Raw genomic sequence first — 18,882 nt, 5'->3', positions numbered from 1 at the left:
ACACATTTTCATGAACATAAAAGTTAACAAGTAAATGTAGGAATCATCAAGTATGATAGATGCTAAAATAGAGATGACATCATCATAGAAGCATGGAAGGATAGTTGAAGTAAAAATTCTACATGGTTGTAGTAGTTGTCATGATATAAAGGAAGTAGCTCATGGCATCTCCCATTGGAAGCATATAAGGACAACCGAAGTAGCTATATATATGGTTGGATGAAAGTCATCTAGCATGATAAGAAATCATCATACATCATCATCATTAGGAAAGAGCATTTGCAAAATGAGGATCATCAAAAATCCTCCATCGGAATCTTCATTAGAAGGTTCACCTCTACTTGGAAGAAGCAAGTGTCTTGCTGATAGTTTATATTCCACCTTGTGTGGGATCCATTGTTTAGAAAGATGATGATATGGTGACAAAGGAGTGCCGCATATCAAGTTGGTTGAAGTACTTTCATCTTCAAGCAAGGAAAGGAAGTCGCCGAAAGAATTCTAGATGACCACATGAAGGAAGAGGTATGCATATATTTAGTAATAGATAAATAAAGTCATGTCATCATATGGTTGCAGATAGAATGATTGAATGCTCTATCTCATGAGCATGATTGAAGAAGAAAAATCTCTTCCATTAGAAAGATGCATGAAGGCATGTAGACAATATGCCTTGAACTCTTATACATATTGACAAGATGGAATCAATATGATATGACCTCATGGAGAATATGAGGTAGTTGACAATCATGGTTTCTATGTTGAAAAATAAGATCCTAAGGAAAGCAATATGTGAAGAAAATGAAAGAAGAGTTTGTGGGAAAATGCATCTATAAGATAAGATAAGAAATCAACATCTGATATTGATTAGAAAGATTAGCTATGACATCTCCTAGAAAAAGAAGAACCTTGGTAATGTATGTTTTGGAGACGGATCCATACATGTGCAGAATATTGATTTTAGAAGTTGATGCCATAACGAAAGGCCATCATAAAAAGGTAACTTTGATTTACTGTTCATTTTGATTTTTGAGAAATCATCTGGTTGGGTTGAAACAGGGCTACCGAAAGAGAATTGTAGATGTCACCTAAAACTAGTCCTCATGAGATTGGATGGAAGATCCTGAAAGAAACATGACTTGGAAGAGGTAGTTGAATGAAGAAAATCCAAATGTGGACTAGAATATCGATTTCCGATGAAGAAGGATGACATGATTATTGGTTCAACCATATGGTTCGTTGAAGGGAAATGATGGAGAAAGATGGTCGAAGCCCTACAAAGAAGTTATGATGAAGAAGGCTCCATAATGAAGAAGATGAAGTTCATGACAGGATACAAAAAGAGGAGCTCTACAAGCAGCTGATAGTACCATGATCTCTACCAAAGAGCAGATAGTTGTTGTTGGAAACAAGTCCCTAATTGAGAGGGAGCTTGGGCAAGTCCCTTGTTAAAAAGGGAACTTGGGAATATTCCCTTTATAGGAATGTATAGATTCTCCCTAGTTGAGAGGGAGAGATAGACACGTCATTCTTGTCTTCATGTTATGAAGAAAGAATGGAGGATTGGGTAAGCATCTGAATTTTGATACTCTTTGAGGATGTGGTAGGGCATCCAATAGGTAAGAGTAGTCGAAGAGGAAATTCCTTGAGGATGTGTTATTCCAAGACAGGAATAGTCCTAAAAGGACATACTTTGTGAACATTCGGATGGGGTATGTGCCTTAAGAGACAAATTATGATGGTGTCTATCAGTCACTGTCTCGCCAGCATTGTGCTTTGATCTTGTGGAGAGATAGAGATGTTAGTCAAGGCCTTGTTATGTGACAATGTTGGGATGCATTGGTATAAGCTGAGAAAATAGCTTATGAGATGACTTACCAATCCAACTCTTCTTATGAGAATTCTTCAGTATGAGAATGTCCAAGTACCTTGTATGGATTATGAATACCTCCCTAGTTAAGAGTGAGCGTTGAAACGTGTAACTAGATTCAGTCTTCCCAATAGAGAATTTCCTTAGCAGCTATACTTCACAATTTGAGAGAAATCTCCTGGCTGAAACCCCGAAAAAACCTTCCGGCAGCTCCTCAGCACAAAACTGCTTCTGCAACCCCAGCGTCTGCCCAATATGGGTTGTGTCAGCCCCTCTGTCTCACACTGGCCCTGCATCAGCGCCAGGAGGCCCTGCGTCAGCTTTGGGAGCCTCTGCATCAGCTACGCTGGCCCCTCTGGTGCTTTGCGCAGCACTTGGTTGCCTCTGCGTGGCCCTGTGTGAGCCCTTGCTGGCTCTACATCATCCTCCTTGGCTACTAGGCTGCTATCCCAACCACTGATTCTATCTCTCTTAGCAAACCCCGCTCTAGAGAATAGAATGACTAAACATCTGGTGTAATCTCCAAGTGACCCTCAAGCCTCCTCTTATACTTTTCCTGTTGACGATTCAACGGCCAAGATTAAGTCCCTAATCAACGGCTAAGATTAGATCTGGCTTGGTCCATGTCTTTTGGACCACTCTAACACAGATTCATATTAATACTCATTAATATTTTATTTTCCCTAAGTTTAAACTTAAAGACTCCATTAAAAATATTAATTATTTTAATATCTCATGATCTGTTTAGAATTTGCCCAAACCCTTTCTGGGTATTGGAGATCTCATGTGCCCCAACCTCTCCACCAAATTTCATGGCTAGAGCACATCCGATGCTACCCCAAATCAACAGGTTTGTCATAGAATTATGAAGTCAAAAGAGTCATTGTCAGACATGTAATACCCCTTTGGGCATGTTGTATCTTGTAAAGAAAAAATTTGTAAAGTCAAAAGTGTCACAAAGACCCTCCAAGACCTTGTCAAACAAGTCAGCCTACAAGAAGGATCAAGTTGACCTCATGGACAGTGATTTGAACTCCTAAGAAACCTATATATAAGGGAACGTCGACTTCATTTGGAGAGACATTCAACAAGCAAGAAAGCAAGTTCGATCTCCTAAAGTAAGAAGCTAGAAAAGGACGAAGATCAAGGAAAAGAAGAAAGAGAAGCAAGATCGAAGTTTTGGACCTCTCTCTCTCTCTTGTATCAGGGTTTCTAAAGTAGTTGCTAAACCAAAATTGGAGAAGTTGCTAGGGAAATCGAAGTTATAGAAGAAACCATTAGGGAAGTCAAAGTTGTTGGAAGTTGCTAGGTCGAAGTTGCTAGGTCAAAGTTGCTAGAAGTTGCTAGGTCGAAGTTACTAGAAGTTGTTGGGTCAAAGTTGCTAGAAGTTGTTGGGTAGAAGTTGTTGGGTCGAAATTGCTCGAAGATGCTAGGTCAAAGTAGTTGGAAAGAAAAGCTCATCAAGAAAGACAAGTTTGACTTGGTCTTGGAGGGGTCTTTGACAAGGGTCTTAGGTCTTGGAATTCTTCATCTAAACATTCTATAAAAAGAGAAGAATTCTTGTGTGTTTCCCTCTCAAGAGGAGATGTTTTGGCCCTGGCTTACAGCCTACATTTTGTGTCCTCTTGTCTCATTGATCTTCATAGTTTGGTAGTTGTTTGACGATAAGAATGCTAATAATAATCAAGTGAAAGAAGAAGTTAATTAAGTTAAGTAAATATACATCACAAGCAGTTATCAAAGTAAGAGAAATCACCTAATCTAGCTGACCCTTGATTTCTCAATAGGGGCATGGCCATCTATTTCCGGTAATTGACAGGTTTAGTAAGATATACATTCGTATGCTTTATAAAAGGTTATCAAGGGACAAGACACAACAATCATGTGTTTTAAAAAGGTATAGGTGCATTTTAGGATACCAAGGAGAATCATCTTAGATAGAGATATCGATGCCTTTTGGACTACATTTTGAGAGAAGATGGGCACCAAGTTGAAAATATTTATAGCTTTCCATCCATGGGCAAACAAAATCAATGAACAAGACATTGGTTCAACATTTGTAAGGTCACAAATAGAAGCATCCATGACTTAAAATAGAAAATTGATTTATATTCAACCCTCTTATAACTAAGTAGTCCATAGTTCCACCAATAACTCCCCTTTTAAAACATACTTTAAATATTTGCCTTCTTCGCCTCTAGATGTTGCATATTAACAATAAGGAGGAGCAACAGATGACATGATAAGATAGCTATTGAACATTGAAACAACCATTGATAAGATCAGGCAAATCCATCTGCACATACAAGAGACATTGAAGAACTCATAAGTACAGTATATGGCACATTGTGACCAACACAAAACTGAGAAGACATTCAAAGTAAAGATCGAGTTTAGTTGCAGTTGAATAAAGAAAAGCTACAACATCTTGATAAGAAGATCAGGGCTCTGTGGTATGGCCCCTTTTAAGTGTTGGAGCAAGTACATTATAATGTATGCAAACTCAGTCTACCTCCATATATACACATTTATTCAATGGTGAATGTGGAAAATCTAAAACTCTATGAACCTTCCAAGTTAGACCAAAAAACTAATGGGCAAGTCTGACCTATAATAGAGGGTTTAGCACCAAAAGTTCATGCAAAATTAGAAAAGAATACAGTTTTGCAAAAGAAATCCAAAACAATTAGATAGGGGCAACATGAACTTTAGAGGTTAGGTTGAAAGGTGTTAAAATTGGCAACTAGGGCCAATCTCCAACTTGGACAGCTCATATGATGGAGATGATATTTTTATTGGCTTCCTCTTTCCGAGAGGTGCAAGATTGATCTAAAGATCATCTTGTTTGGATAAGCAAAAGTGAGATTTTGAATTTAATTCTCACACATGTACAAATTGTCAAGGTCGGCCAGAAGTCTAATGTAGGCTCATGTAGCCCCAATAGATGTGTCTTTACCCCTCATCGAATTGTATAAATAAGAGAGACATTCTCCTCATTTGGACATCATCACTCAACACATCTTTCTCTCTCCTCTCCTCATTGGTTCGTACAGCAAAGGAGCAGCTCTTCTTCTTCTCACGTTGACTTGGGTTGACCGAAAATTTCAGGCAAAAATCACAAGACTGTTTTGGGCTATTTGCAGGGGCGTTGACCGAGGGTCAACTCACCTATTTTGACTACAATTTTCAGGCAGTTATTCCGATCTCTTGAGGCCACGTCTCCTGGCATGAAAATAGAGGCAATTGGAGCAGGTTGACTTGTGTTGGCCACAGAATCTTTAACCGTAGCATTGACTCTACAGTGACCGAATTTTATCGAGATTTTCACACTGTTTTGGGTTGACTTTGACTGTCTTTGGAGGTCAGGTTGACTGGGTTTGACCGAGCTCATTTGGAGGAGATTTTATGTTGGTTTAACCAGCGTTGACTTTCTGGTTAGGGCATCCTGTTGACTGTTGTTTGGTTGCACTGTTTTGACAGTGATTGGGCAAGTAAATTTTGTATGATGTACTCTCTCTCTCTATTGAACTTTTGAATAATAACAAGAAGATTTGATCAAAGGGTTTTCCCCACATTGGGGCTTTTCCCTGGCATCCGCCAAATATTGTGTCCTCTTGCCTTGGCTTGTCTTCTGCTTATTGTTTATGTTTTATCTGCATTTACTATCAATGTTAATGTGATTGCTAAACTAGAAATTGATATTGGGCCAATAAGAAAAATTGAAGTAAATTTTTCTAAAGCATAGAACATACCATTGTTATCTAAAATTGACAAAAGGACAACTTCAAATCAAGCCCAAATAGGACTCCAGGGAGAAGGTAAAAGGAAATTACCCTCAACTTCTTCATAAAATTTGTTTGCGGCCAAACGCCTCCCAAAATGGAGAGATATGTTCCAAAATGAATCATGTATAGTCTACCATTCATTTTGGTACTTTTGTGGTGGAAAAAGTAGAGTTGTCATATTGTAGGGACCACTTTGAGGGCAAGTCCCGGTTTGGTGATTTGGGGTCTAAAACTTTCTAGGAAACATTGGGGTAGTAGATGACCAAGATAAACTCTTTGCAAATGTAGTTCACAACCTCTCAAAGTTGTTCTACACATTGAGCATTTTCCAACGATGCAAAGATCACCTCAATATCAGATCATATGAAGAATATGCTTCTTGCAAGTTGACCTATACTTTTGACCACCATGATATAAAGTGGACGCCATGTGAACTCCCATTACTCACATGTGTACTTTTAAAAAGTTTCTAGAAAGTCAAAACCCTAATGCTAATTGGGAGTGGAGGCATGCAAAATTTAAAAAACCCTAACCTTAACCCTAGACTACCATTAGTACATATGAAATATTGAGCTATTAGGAAAGGAAGGGGTTCCATTCTTGTTGTATTGATCATTGCTCCATAGTTGAGCAAAGATAAGGAGTGGGTTATTTTGAGCATAATAGAGCAAGTAGAAGACCCTATAGCAACCATGTAAGCCACATTGTGAATGTCAACTCCATAGTGAGTTCATCTCTCTTTGTATTTGCATTTCATGCCTAAGAAGAAAAGGGAAAGGCATAGTCCTCAACTTGTAATCAAGTTTTCCCAAATTGGCTTCCCAAGGCAAATCTTGTGTTTAATGTGTGGATGGTGTGATATTTGTTTTACTTTTTTATTTCGTTCTCAACTTATTCCAACACTCTTAGCACTAAGCTAGTGACATTTAATTTTAATGTTAAGCAAGCATTACACAACAAAGATTTTGCAGAAACTTGTAAAATATATCGTGATGAACTATTCTAGTGGAATATCCATGACAATTCATGGATTAAGAGAAGGAGGATTCTTTAAAAGTAAAAATAAAAAAGAAGAGGCCTCATAGATTGCAAGTAAAGAAACTACAGAGAAAGTAGTAAGAATATGAAAGTAAGATTTGGGAGGTGCCCTCATACACCTCGTGCCTTTTCTCTTCTTTGTAAATATCACTTTGTCTTTATAAAGTTATATTTGAGATCTTTGTTCTTTACCACTTGTTGTCACTCCAAACTTCTGTGGAAATTATGGGGTTAATATGTTGCTTCAACGAGATTTGCTTTCTCAATTGATTAAATGGGTGAACTATGTCGTTCAATAGTGAATATGAGAAAATCATTTACATACGACTTGAATTTTTTGCAAAATTTTATAGAAACAAACTTTGATATCTAATAGTGTTGAGTTCAAATGGTAACAGATGTTTTATTATTCCACACATGCATGAGGATTCATTATAGTCCAATCTATGTGAAATTAAAAATCATTGTGTTAAGTTTGGAGTTTTACTTGCCTCATGTTGGAAAAGTACATATTTTCGAATTTAGGATTATTAACCCGAACCCCATGGTTTCTACTTGTGTTGTACAAAATGCCTACCCAAGCAGTGTTCTAGCGCCCAAAATGCCTAGAAACACCAAAATAGGTATAAAATACATTAGAAGCACCACTTCTTGTACCCATACAATGTTTCTAAATATGAGATGTTGTATGATAAAATCAAAAACATTTCCAAACTGTTTCAACCATTTCCAATGACATTTCAAGCATTTTTTTGGGCACGATTGCAAGTCCACCCAAGTGTCAATGAGGAGCATGGGACTTGCTGAAAATAGTACCAAGGAGAGGTGTTACTAGGCTTTTATCCCTTTTAGCCTAGTGAGCACATTAATTACTTTTGTCTTGGTGACATTTATGAGTTATATTAATGTCATGGGTGAAAATGTACTTAAAAGTGTTATACCATGTACTTTTCTAATATTAAAGTCACTTGTACTTTATAGAGTGACTTTATGTGTAAAATACATAATGTATTTTTCTAATATTAAAGTGAGTTGAAAAATTCACTTTACGAGAAAAATAGAAAAGGTACACAACTTGAAAAAGGTACTAGGAGACTTTTAAGTGATGGGGCCAATGTGTGAGGGGGGTCATTTGAGAGAATTGATCTCAACCACCCATCTTGAGATTTGGAGATTAAATCTCAACCATTGGATCCTAGGTTTAGGGAATCAATATTTTCCAAAGAGACAAAAAAGGGAAAAGGGATCTCATTCTACACTTCGCACTTGAAAGAACATGAGAAGAAGAGAGGAGCGAAAACTACAAGGAGAAATTGCAGCAGAGAAAGGAGGGCTCGAATTCCAAGAAGGGGAATTGAACTAGAGCACAATTTTCAAGGGAAGAGGCATGAAAATCAAGGAGACAAGATGCACGAAATTCGAGGGACAACAGCATGAATTTCGAGGGTCTACAACACAATTCTCAAGGAGAACTAGGCATGAATTTCAAGGAGGAAACAGCTCAGTTCATGCTCGAAATTCGAGGCACGAATTTCAGGGCAATTAGCAACAAGTAGCATGAAGATCGAGGAGGATTTCAGCAATTGTTTGGCACAAAAATTGAGGAGGTTCAGTCCCCTGTTTGCATAGAAGACGAGGCAGGTTTGGCACTGATTTCGAGGCAGAATTTGGGCACAAAATTTGAGGAGTTCGACTGTGAGAAAATGCAGAAATTTTGGGCATGAGATTTTGTGAAAATCCGAAAATTACAATGGGCACAAATTTCCAGAAATTGCATTTAATGCTAAAGCTGAAAAGGGAGATAAGCATTGTGTTCTTTTTATGTACTTAGTCTAAATTTCTCAAGCAATAAAATCCTTCTTTGAAGACAAGTTTTTCCCAAGAGGCTGTGGGGTTTTTCCGGGGCCAACTTGACCAAAAATAAGTGTCTCATATGTGTGAATGTTTGCCTAAATTTTGTATAAATTACCAGCTAATATGAAAGTGAAAAATAGTAGAAGTACACTTCTAATGTTTGCAATGAATGCACACTAAAATTTATATCAGCATGACAAAACATGTTGGTTGGGCCTAAACAAACACATGCAAACTTGTAAACTGGGTCAAGGGTGCAGATCATAAATTTTCTACAAGGCCCACCAATAAATATCATCATATCCATACCACTAGCCCTTTAAGACAAAACAGAAATAGAGCACTAAGATTTGAGACGTTTTGTCACTTGGGTAATATTAAATTCTTTAATTTGAAGTTGACATTCTCCTTTATCTTTTCTTTTCTATCCTTTAACTTAAATTTTTCACATTATAGTTAATTGTTTTAGGAGGTTCAAGTGTGGTTCCAACCTCATGGGCCTAAACAAGCACATGCAAACTTGTACACTGGGTTAAGGGTGTAGATCATAAATTTTCTACAGGACCCACCAATAAATATCATCATATCCATACCACTAGCCCTTTAAGACAAGACAAGAATATAGCATTGAGATTTGAGACGTTTGTCACTTGGGTAATGCTAAATACTTTAAGTAAAAGTTGACATTCTCCTTTATCTTTTCTTTTCTATCTTTTTACTTAAATTTTTCACATTACAGTTAATTGTTTTAGGATGTTCAAGTGCGGTTCCAACCTCATCAAGCTTCATATGGACAAAATAGAATTTCATATCCCATTTAAAATTTAGCAAAATTATCCCCGATGGGAGTGGATGAACAGTGACAAGGGGGTTTCGGGGAGGATGCCCTTCACCCCGCCGACACTCGCAGTGATTAAGGCAGGGGTGGCGTGGCACACCTCCACCATGCACATGTGTCTGAATTAAACGTTATTCAATGGGTAAGTCTAATAAGATGTTATTCTAGTCTTTGTTGGAGGGCAAGTGAAGAAGGGCATGTCTATGGCTACTTTGGGTGTAGGGACTTTGGTCTTGCATCCCTGCAAGTGGATATGGCTTCTACCATTATAGAGTTTGTTGGCCTCATTGGAGTGTGGGATGAATTTGAGGGACGGAGTGCAATCTGGAAGTAGAAATCCTAAAATTAGCGAGGCCAATGCACTTGCATGGTTTTCACGCAATTAAGGTAAAATTGGTAGGTTGTATATCATCTAGGACCCCGGCATTATGGCTACTCTGTTGTCTCACCTGCAATTAGGAGTGAGAAGGGTGAAGTTGGGGGATTCACTCTGTCACAACAGACTGTCCGTTCAACCCCCTTTCGGATCCCCAATTCAAGAACAAGGTAATGTGGAGTGCTTCTATGGTCTGCCTTCAATTACTTCTTGTTGTTGTATTATGTCGTTTTAATTGAGTCTTTCGACCGTTCTTGGTAATTATTGGGGGGTATAGCAATCTGGGTCTACCCTTGGATGACTGGGTTTTTTAGTTTTTGTTTGGGCTTCAGAAGTGTGGCCTAAGAGGTCATTTCAAGGACACTAATTTTATGCTTCAGCCTCTGTGTCCCAATTGCCTTGCCTTCTAGAGGGTTATGTATTCTTTCTCTTACAATCTATGGGTATATATTTAGATAGTTTCTTTTCGGACTTCATCCTGGTTTATTTCGCTGCAAGTCTAGGTGGGTTGTTGTTGTTCTGAGGTGGATTGGTACTCTGGTTGGCGTGGAAGGTTTTGTTACTTAAGCCAGTGTGTAGCTTCCCTGTATCCAAATCTTCTTGTTCCTTGGTGAGATTCAAGATGCCACATTAGTGAGGTAGAGTGAGGCGTGGGGTTGGTGAGCAAGGGTAATCAAGTCGGCATCGCCCAGAGGGCATTGGCCAGCATGAGGCTGTAGACCCCAACCCTCCCAATACACTTGGTTTTAATGAGTCTGCTCCAAGGAAAGCTTTAGTCGTCAGCTTAGATATCTCAAGATTGTTCTTGAACAGCTCAGCAGAAATAGGCATGATGGCCAAAACACAATCATCTCATTCTTGAATGATATCCAAAGAAACCAATGGCACATGCAGGACAAATTGGTGAATCTGCAAAAGAGTCAGGGGCACCTACAGGAAAAGCTAGACCACTTTGAAGGCAGATTAGCTCACATGGAGAGACACGTCCTTTGCGAGTTTCAGCGTCTGCCACCACCTAGTTCAACCCCAAAGAATCCTGCTCTAGTACCTTTCTCTGATACATAATGGCTCTTAGTTGTGTATCTTGAAGGTTTTTTGGTTTGATGTTCCTCTTTGTTTTTGGACAATCAAGCAATTTTGGCTATTTGTAATTTTTTTTGGTAATTATCTATTGGCCAATAAACCTGGTAAGAGTGAGGCCGATAGGATTTTGTTAAGTTGTTCTCAACAATGTAATCTTTCGACATAAATGAAAAGCCTAGATTCACCAAAAAAAAATCAGCAAACTTAACAGTACTCAGAATATCAAGGTTGGCAACATTGTAGTGTTTCCTTTGGATTCTATCGTGTATGAGGGTTTGAATTGGCATAGTCAAGACCACCAAGCTATGGGATTTTGCATCTTGTAATCATCTGTGAGAGTTAATATAGTAGATTCCCTTCTAAAATGTCATTCATTGTATCATTCGTATTTTCTTGCTCATAATCCTGTATGATAATGTGTTATATTAAAGACTGTCTATATATCTTGTATTTTTATATATTGTGTTTCATGTACCCATTTTGAGGGGGTGAAGTTTCCAAGAGTTCCCGTCTTATAAAGTCGTACACGTTTCTACTGGTAACCATAAAATAGCGGTGGAAACTTATGGTGATTATTTTCTTCATATTTGTTTCATGCATAATTTTCCCATTTTTCAGTCCTGTTTCATATGCACAAATTTATGAGAAGTATCCGCTCCCTTTAGCTGAGAACTTTGAATATTAGATGCACCAAATGCATATACTATTCGACATTCTCAGTGGCATGGGTATTTGAAACAAAGCATCAAGTTCCCTTACGTTTATTACAGGATTTCAACTCTCGACTGCAGATAAACCCAAGGCACTTCTCTTCTTAATCCTATGACGAGCAGCAATTATCCGGCTCTGTATTTAAATGCTACAGTAACTCATAGAATATGTAATATGTTTTCTGGGAGGGTGGTAAAAGCTTCCTGCTGCAGTTAAATCAATTACATGCTGAGCCTTGAGGCTTCTGTTCACTGCAGTATGAACTATAGGTGCTTGCTGACTCGCCGATGCACTTGTGTCATAATTAACATGTTTGTATTCGCATTCGAATTTGAATTCTTATGATACATTCAGAAGTATACATCAAGTTTGTATTAGCATTCGAATTTGAATTCTAAAGTATACATTCCGTGAAACAAATAAATTTTTCAAAATTAATATTACACTAGAAAGGGGAAAAAATGTAAAAATATAAAACCCACCAAAATCAGTAACTAAATAAATGACCACGGCTAAAACAGTAGGGTTTTAATCCATTTTCAGTCACAACTCCTTGACAAACCTGTGCTTTGAACAAACCGTTCTCCACTTCCTCTTCTTCTTGCTTCTGACGTTTTTCTTCTTTTCCTGATGCTGCAGTTTTAGCCAAAACCAACCTGGATTTGGAACCGGTCCATCTTAAATGCCTGGGCGTTAATGGACACGATCTATGCAGATACTTGCAAGAATTTTTATCTGGGCGAAGAAGATTAAGATGGGATAAATCATGCCCTGAATCAGCAACAAAGGAAGAAAATGATCCACGACTCAGTGTAGAAAGCATAGCGTTAGCCGCCTTGTCTTCTCTGCGCTTCAGCAAAAACAGGCTCTAAAACCCCTACACCCTCTTAAACCTTTAGAAGAGAACAACAAATGGGTGGCCCGCAAAGGTGTAGTGTTTCCTTCTCATGGAAAAACTACTCAGTCATTCCCTCCTAGGTGAAGCCCTTGAATAGTTCGATTAACCTCCTAAACGCTACCCCTCCTAGATGAAGCCCTTGAATAGTTCGATAAACCTCCTAAATGCTCCATAGTCCCTTTTCATCACTTGGCACAAACCTTCCTTCACGTGTTTAGCTTGGCTCCGCAACTTTAGACACTATTACAAGTTTTGTTTGCTTTTATTCGTTTAACACATGTATATTATTTATTTTTTAACCACGTGGTAAATCATAACGGCCAGTCCTAATCTATGGGAGACCTGGGATCAATCCTCGTCGCTGCGACTATAACACCAAGAGTACATCCAACTACCTGCAAGTCAATATACTAAGATCCTATGATTTTAGCCAAGCGAGACTCTCGTGCCGCCAAGGCGGGGTAGGGATCTACTCTCGAGCGGCCACCACAGCAGGTCATGTATTCAATGAGATTTGAACCATGGTCTCTTGAGCTTCGCCCAAGTAGACTTCAATGAGATTTGAACCATGGTCTCTTGAGCTTCGCCCAAGTAGACTTACCGTTAAACCACACATCATTGTACTTAACACATGCATATTATTACTAGCCAGAAGAGAGAGAAGTTTATGGGCAACTTTAGAGAACAGTGGTTTAAGCTAGATTTTTGGTATTTGGAATCAATTTTTACTCAAATTTAACACATATATACAAGCTATCTAGATTTTTGGTATTTGGAATCAATTTTTACTCAGATTTAACACATATATATATATATAAGCTATCTAGATTTTTGGTATTTGGAATCAATTTTTACTCGTGTTTCCAAGGTTGACCCTCCCCCCTTGGTCAACATTGATATTGAACTCTTCACAGCATAAGAGGTAGAGATGGGTATCAAGAAGTTGGGTGTTGGAAAAGCAAAAGACTTACCTGAACTCCAAGCAGAATATCTAAAGTAGGGCTCAAAGATTCTTGCACTTCACATTACAAAAATCTTCAACAACATCATACAATAAGGGCTCCCCACAAATTGGACAACTAATCTCGCAATACCTCTTTTCAAGAGCGGTGACGTCAATAATCCCTCCAATTATAGGACCATCGTGATAAACCCTTTGTTTGCAAAGCTATTTGGAAGCATGCTAGAAAACAAAATTAGCAAGTGGGCAGAAGAAGGAGATAAGTGTGCTAAAGGGCAAGTAGGTTTTAGACCTAAACATTCCACAGTTGATCATTGTATAACTTTAAGGCACATCACTGAAAAAATTTGGGAGAAAAATGAAGAAGTCTTTTGTTGCTTTGTTGATTTCAAAAAAGCGTTTGACTCGATTCCTAGGGATAAGTTTTGGCACAGAATGGAGGAACTTGGGGTTCCTAAACATTTGAGAGTAGTTGTGCATAGGCTGTATGAAGAGGTGAAAGTCAAAATTAGAACTTCAGTAGGCATTTCTGAAAGTTTTAGAAGCGATATCGGGGTCAAGCAAGGTTGCCCACTATCTCTTACCCTTTTTGGTTTATATATCAACAAGCTTGAGGAATGGTTAAATTCGCAAGGGGGTGATGGTATCTATTTGGGCAAGTTTGTTATAAGGCTTCTTTTGTATGCAAATGACCTTATTCTAATTGCTAAATTAGCTCTTGGTTTGTAAGAGCACTTACTATCCCTTGAGCATTTTTGTAGAAGTGTGGGGATGCAAGTCAATATCAGCAAAACAAAAGTAATGGTCTTCTCTAAGAAAAGAAAACATAACCAACATAAGTTCTACTTTGAAGGCAACATTCTGGAAGAAGTTGCGGATTACAAATACCTCGGAATTGACTTCAACAAAAATCTAAGCTGGAATGGTTGTAGAAAGAAAATAACTTTGGGAGGTTAGAAAGCATTTTATGCTTTTCAAATTAGGTGTAGAGAGGCAGAGTTATGGGACTGGAAAACCACTCAAACTCTTTTTGGGCTTCTAGTGATTCTGGTGATTCTCTATGGTTGTGAACTATGGGCTAGCAGTACATCCGACATGCAGTGGAGACAAATTGAGAAAATTCATAAGCGTTTGATTACAAACAAATTTAAGATTAAAAGTGCAATTCCTTATGATATATTGTTAAGTGAAACGGGGACTGCTCCTATTGAAGCAATTGTTATGGTGTGAGTCATAAGTTATTTTTAAAAAATTGAGCAAATGGAAGAGGGTAGATGGCCTAGGGTTGTCTTTAATGATAGAATGTGCAAGAGCAAAAAAAACTTGGATACAGCGAAATAACAAATGGTTTAGGAAATGGGGTATTTGCTTGAACGCATGTCCCATAAACAGGAAAGAGATAAAAACTTTTATTATGGAAAAGTTCCACAAATGTACTTGGGATAAAGAGCTAGGAACAAAGAAAAAATACTATATTGAAGTGTTTTATCCCACTCATAGTCATCAACCAAAAGCATACATAGAGGTCAATATCTCTTGGAAAGCCAACATTCTTATTGCTTAGTTAAGGACTAATTCTCATCAACTTCGTTGTGAAATGGGGCGCTAGAAAAGGCCAAAAGAAGTGTGGGAGGAAAGAGTATGCATTTTTTGTTCTTCCGAAGAAGTGGAAACAGAAAAACATTTCATTTTAGAATGTGAGGCCTTCAAAGACAACAAGGAAAGTTATGCAGATATATTGGCAGCGAGCTCTTGGGATAATCTATTTAGCGAGGGACTTGTCGAGAAGCTGGGAGCATTTATTTTGAAGCTTCATAGAAAAAGGGTCGAATACATCAAGTAGATGAAGAAGCATATGTCCCATAGGCTATCTTTAGCCTTATGAACGTTAAAATAATTTCTTTCTTCTTTCTATATAAGCTATCACTAATTTTATAAACTTGGAAAATAATTTATTTAATATTTTTAAGTATAATTTTCATACAACTTATGTTTGTAAATTGACTTTTACATAAATCTTAATATAAGTTGTCTTTTGCATAGTTTTTAATATTATTGTATTTTGTATTATAGTATAGTAAAGACTAAACAAAGAAAATTAAGAATTTAATGAAGATGAAATTGAGATTAAATATAAGTATAAAATCTTAAATTAGTTACTTAGATATTTGTTTTTAAATAAAATTAAAATTTAAAATAAAATTTTATAATCATATTCATCATAGTTTAACTATGGTATGTTTTGAGTTTTTTTTATAGATTTTTTAATTAATTTTATTTCAAATATTAGCGATTTGGAATTACAAGTTTGAGTTGTGAATGGGATTTGGAATCACGAGTTTGAGTTTTGATTTGGAATCATAAGTTTGAGTTGTGACCTCTGCACAAATCCAATACCCCATGAGTCTTTCAAGGCATTGAATTCATTTCTACATTCAAAAACACATTTCAAATAACAAAAATCCCAATTTGACCAAAAAAATCATAGAGCATAAAAAAACTTCAAAATTTAGAATAATTAGAAAATAACATTATTATTGAAAAGCATTCATTTAATGTAAATTATCTATTACAATGACTTACCAACATGATGTGGTTATTGATTTTGTTTTGTTAAACAACCACAACCATTGGCACATAGTTTGTCATCCATCAACATCACATTGAAAGTTATCACTTAGTTTTTTTTCAATAAAGAAAGTGTCATGGAAAACCTATTAAATACTTCTAGTGATTCATCGACCATAAGCGGGTAAATCGGCAATTCTTCCAATAGAAACCTAATTTCAAGGATAAAGAGAGTTGAACCCATAACCTTTTCAACTTTAGAAATATATATATACACATTAATATTAAAACCAATTAAACTAATAATTAAAACTTCGCTGAAATTAAACACTTAATCAAGTTAAACATTTAATAATAAAAAATCAAAAAATCGAAACTACAAACACTTAATCAGGTTTAAACATTTAATAACAAGGGTGCCAGAGCTTGTCGAGAGTGTTTTGGGGTTTTTTGACCCTTCGAATATATATACAATAACATTTGAAATAGAGGCGGAAGGATATGCGGACCCCAACAATGAAAATCATAGTGCTTTGAGCGAAAGGACAGGCGGGCCCGGCAACAAAACCATTAGTGGTTTGAGACCTTTCTTATGGACACTTTTACACCGAGATTTTCCGAAATAAATCAGAGAAACGAGACATTGCCTCAAATTTGTAGGATAACGGTCAGTTGATCTCCATTTCGTCGACATTACAAAACTTAACAGCAAAAAATAATTATAATCTCAAGCATTACGTTGTTGCCTCTTTCATGGTAAGTTACGCACCTTTCTCGTGTCTCTTTTATTGATGAAAGCCACCCCAAAGAAAGTTGTAGATCCATAAACAATCTTAGATTACATATCCTCGTGATTATTACTTTCTTTCCACCTCTCTCTAACACACAAAAACAAAAAACAAAACAAAACAAAAAAAAATAAAAAAACAAAAACAAAAACAAAAAAACAAAAACAAAAAAACAAAAAAAAAAAAACAAAAAAAACAAAAAAACAAAAACAAAAACAAAAACAAAAAACAAAAAACAAAAACAAAACAAAAAAACAAAAAAAAAAAAAAAAAAACAAAAACAAAACAAAACAAAACAAAACATTTATTTGTTCACACATCTCTATGCATTCATTGAAAAACATGACTAAAAAGGCAAAGGTGTAAGTTTTACAGATCATGCAAGCAAGAAATCTCAACAAATAGTGGATTTCACATCAGTGGGTCTAGTTCCTCCAATCTTTTCTTATTTCTTTAAATTTTAAGCAAAATACAATAATTTCCAAACTCATTTAACCTATGTACTATACTATAGTACAAAATTTGAGGTTTTGCCATCAAACCTTATTTGAAGTAGTTGCTTTTGAGACATTTTCTAACATTATCAGAAATTTCTCATTGAAATTGTGCCACATAGAGGTTATCGAACAAGCTAAGGGAAACATGATTGTTATAGGCCATTTTCTCACATCTAGTTAATAGGCCTACAAACTAGATCAATCAACATCCATGAACACCTTGTCATCATCCCTACACAAAGCCCTAAGCATGACTCTCCCAAATCCCTAATTTTTTGGGTTTGACTGCTTTAAGGCCTAGCGCGCCCTGGTCCTTTAGGGCCCTGCGTTCAGCAACAAGTTATCCCTTGTTGGGTGCGTTGATTCTAGAAATTTGGGAAAAATAAAAAGAATCTTGAAGCTTCCAAGAGTTGTTACAACCATTTACCTTGGATAAAAACTTTAAATCCTATTTGATCCTACCTTAGAGATTTCACCTCTTATCCCTTGTGCTCATCCTCCCCTCCTAAGTGGATCTCAAACCTAAATTGGTAAATGGATGAGAATTCCTAAACTACCACACTCTCCTAAAAATCTACAGTTATCTACAACATCAGGGTTGGTTTTTGGAGTCTAATTTTACCTTCATGTTGCTTCTTTGATCCTAAGAGAGTTATCATTTCCATGCATTAGGTGACATTGAGGTGCGCATTGTGACAAGGAAGGACAAGTCAACTTCGAGAGATCTCTACAAGATAAGCTTCCATTTTTTGTTGTAAACTCTCTCCCTTTTATATTAATACAAAGAGTATATCGTTTTCCTATATGTGTTATGTTATGTTTACATCCATATATTTCAATGTTATGTTGATCCATTGAATAGAGTGATTGGATAATGCTACATAGATGTCGCAAATTTTTGGCTTGCGTTGATTGTTTGTGCATGTTCTAATTATAGCAATCAGAGTTACGATTGGAACTTACAAGCTAAGAGGAAAGAACAACTTGCGAAGGATCACAAGTAAACATCTTTCCATTCTCCAATTTCTCTAAGGGGAACTTTATATTCTTTGTTTTTTGTCATTATAGACCAAGCTATTAGGTCTAAGGAGGATATTTCTATCCACAGTCGTAAATTATGTACAACAAATTAGTGACTCCCCTGGGGACCGATTCATTCCCTTAGTGGTTTCCTTGACGTTATCCCTCGTTACACCTCTTGAACAAACCCCCAGTGCCTCACTTAGTTTGAATTGACCCTAGGAAGACCTTTCATTGAGTTGCATTTGATTTTTTGTGTGTCAAAAACTGACTTTTCCTTGATCAACACTCCCCTTGGTCTGTTAACAGAGCGTTGCAGTGCACCCTAGCATTCTCTGCACCTGTGTTGCAGAGCACTATTAGCCTCTTTGCACCTGTGTTGACACCTGTTTCATGCAAAAAAATTCCTTTTCATGCTTTGCTCTATGATTAACTTTGTTCCAGTTGGTCCTCCTTATGTCCCTTAGTGTGTTTAGGTCTCTCATAAGCCTTCATATTTTTTTCTTTTGGTTTTGAGGGCCTTTGATAAGAATTTGTTTAGATTTTGCTTTGTTCCTGTCATTAGGTCATTAGAAAATTAATTGCTAGATCATTAGGT

The 18,882-nt window shown here is 36.9% G+C and overlaps 1 protein-coding gene across 1 annotated transcript in view; it reads right to left on the bottom strand.

The window, feature by feature from the left end:
• Nucleotides 1–12,593, bottom strand: part of AT-IE (histidine biosynthesis bifunctional protein (HISIE)) — a 190,338-nt gene extending 177,745 nt beyond the window's left edge. Inside the window, exon 1 of the mRNA XM_089384819.1 lies at nt 12,115–12,593. Within this exon, the coding sequence (XP_089240945.1) occupies nt 12,115–12,375 (261 nt within the window). The 5' untranslated portion in view covers nt 12,376–12,593. The remainder of the gene's footprint in view (nt 1–12,114) is intronic.
• Between the last annotated feature and the right edge of the window lie 6,289 nt (nt 12,594–18,882).

The sequence above is a fragment of the Pinus tabuliformis genome, chromosome Q (assembly GCF_031772625.1).
Source record: "Pinus tabuliformis cultivar Carrire ecotype Pingquan chromosome Q, CPIR1, whole genome shotgun sequence".
Taxonomy (NCBI): Eukaryota; Viridiplantae; Streptophyta; class Pinopsida; order Pinales; family Pinaceae; genus Pinus; species Pinus tabuliformis.
This window is presented reverse-complemented; position numbering and strand designations above follow the sequence as displayed.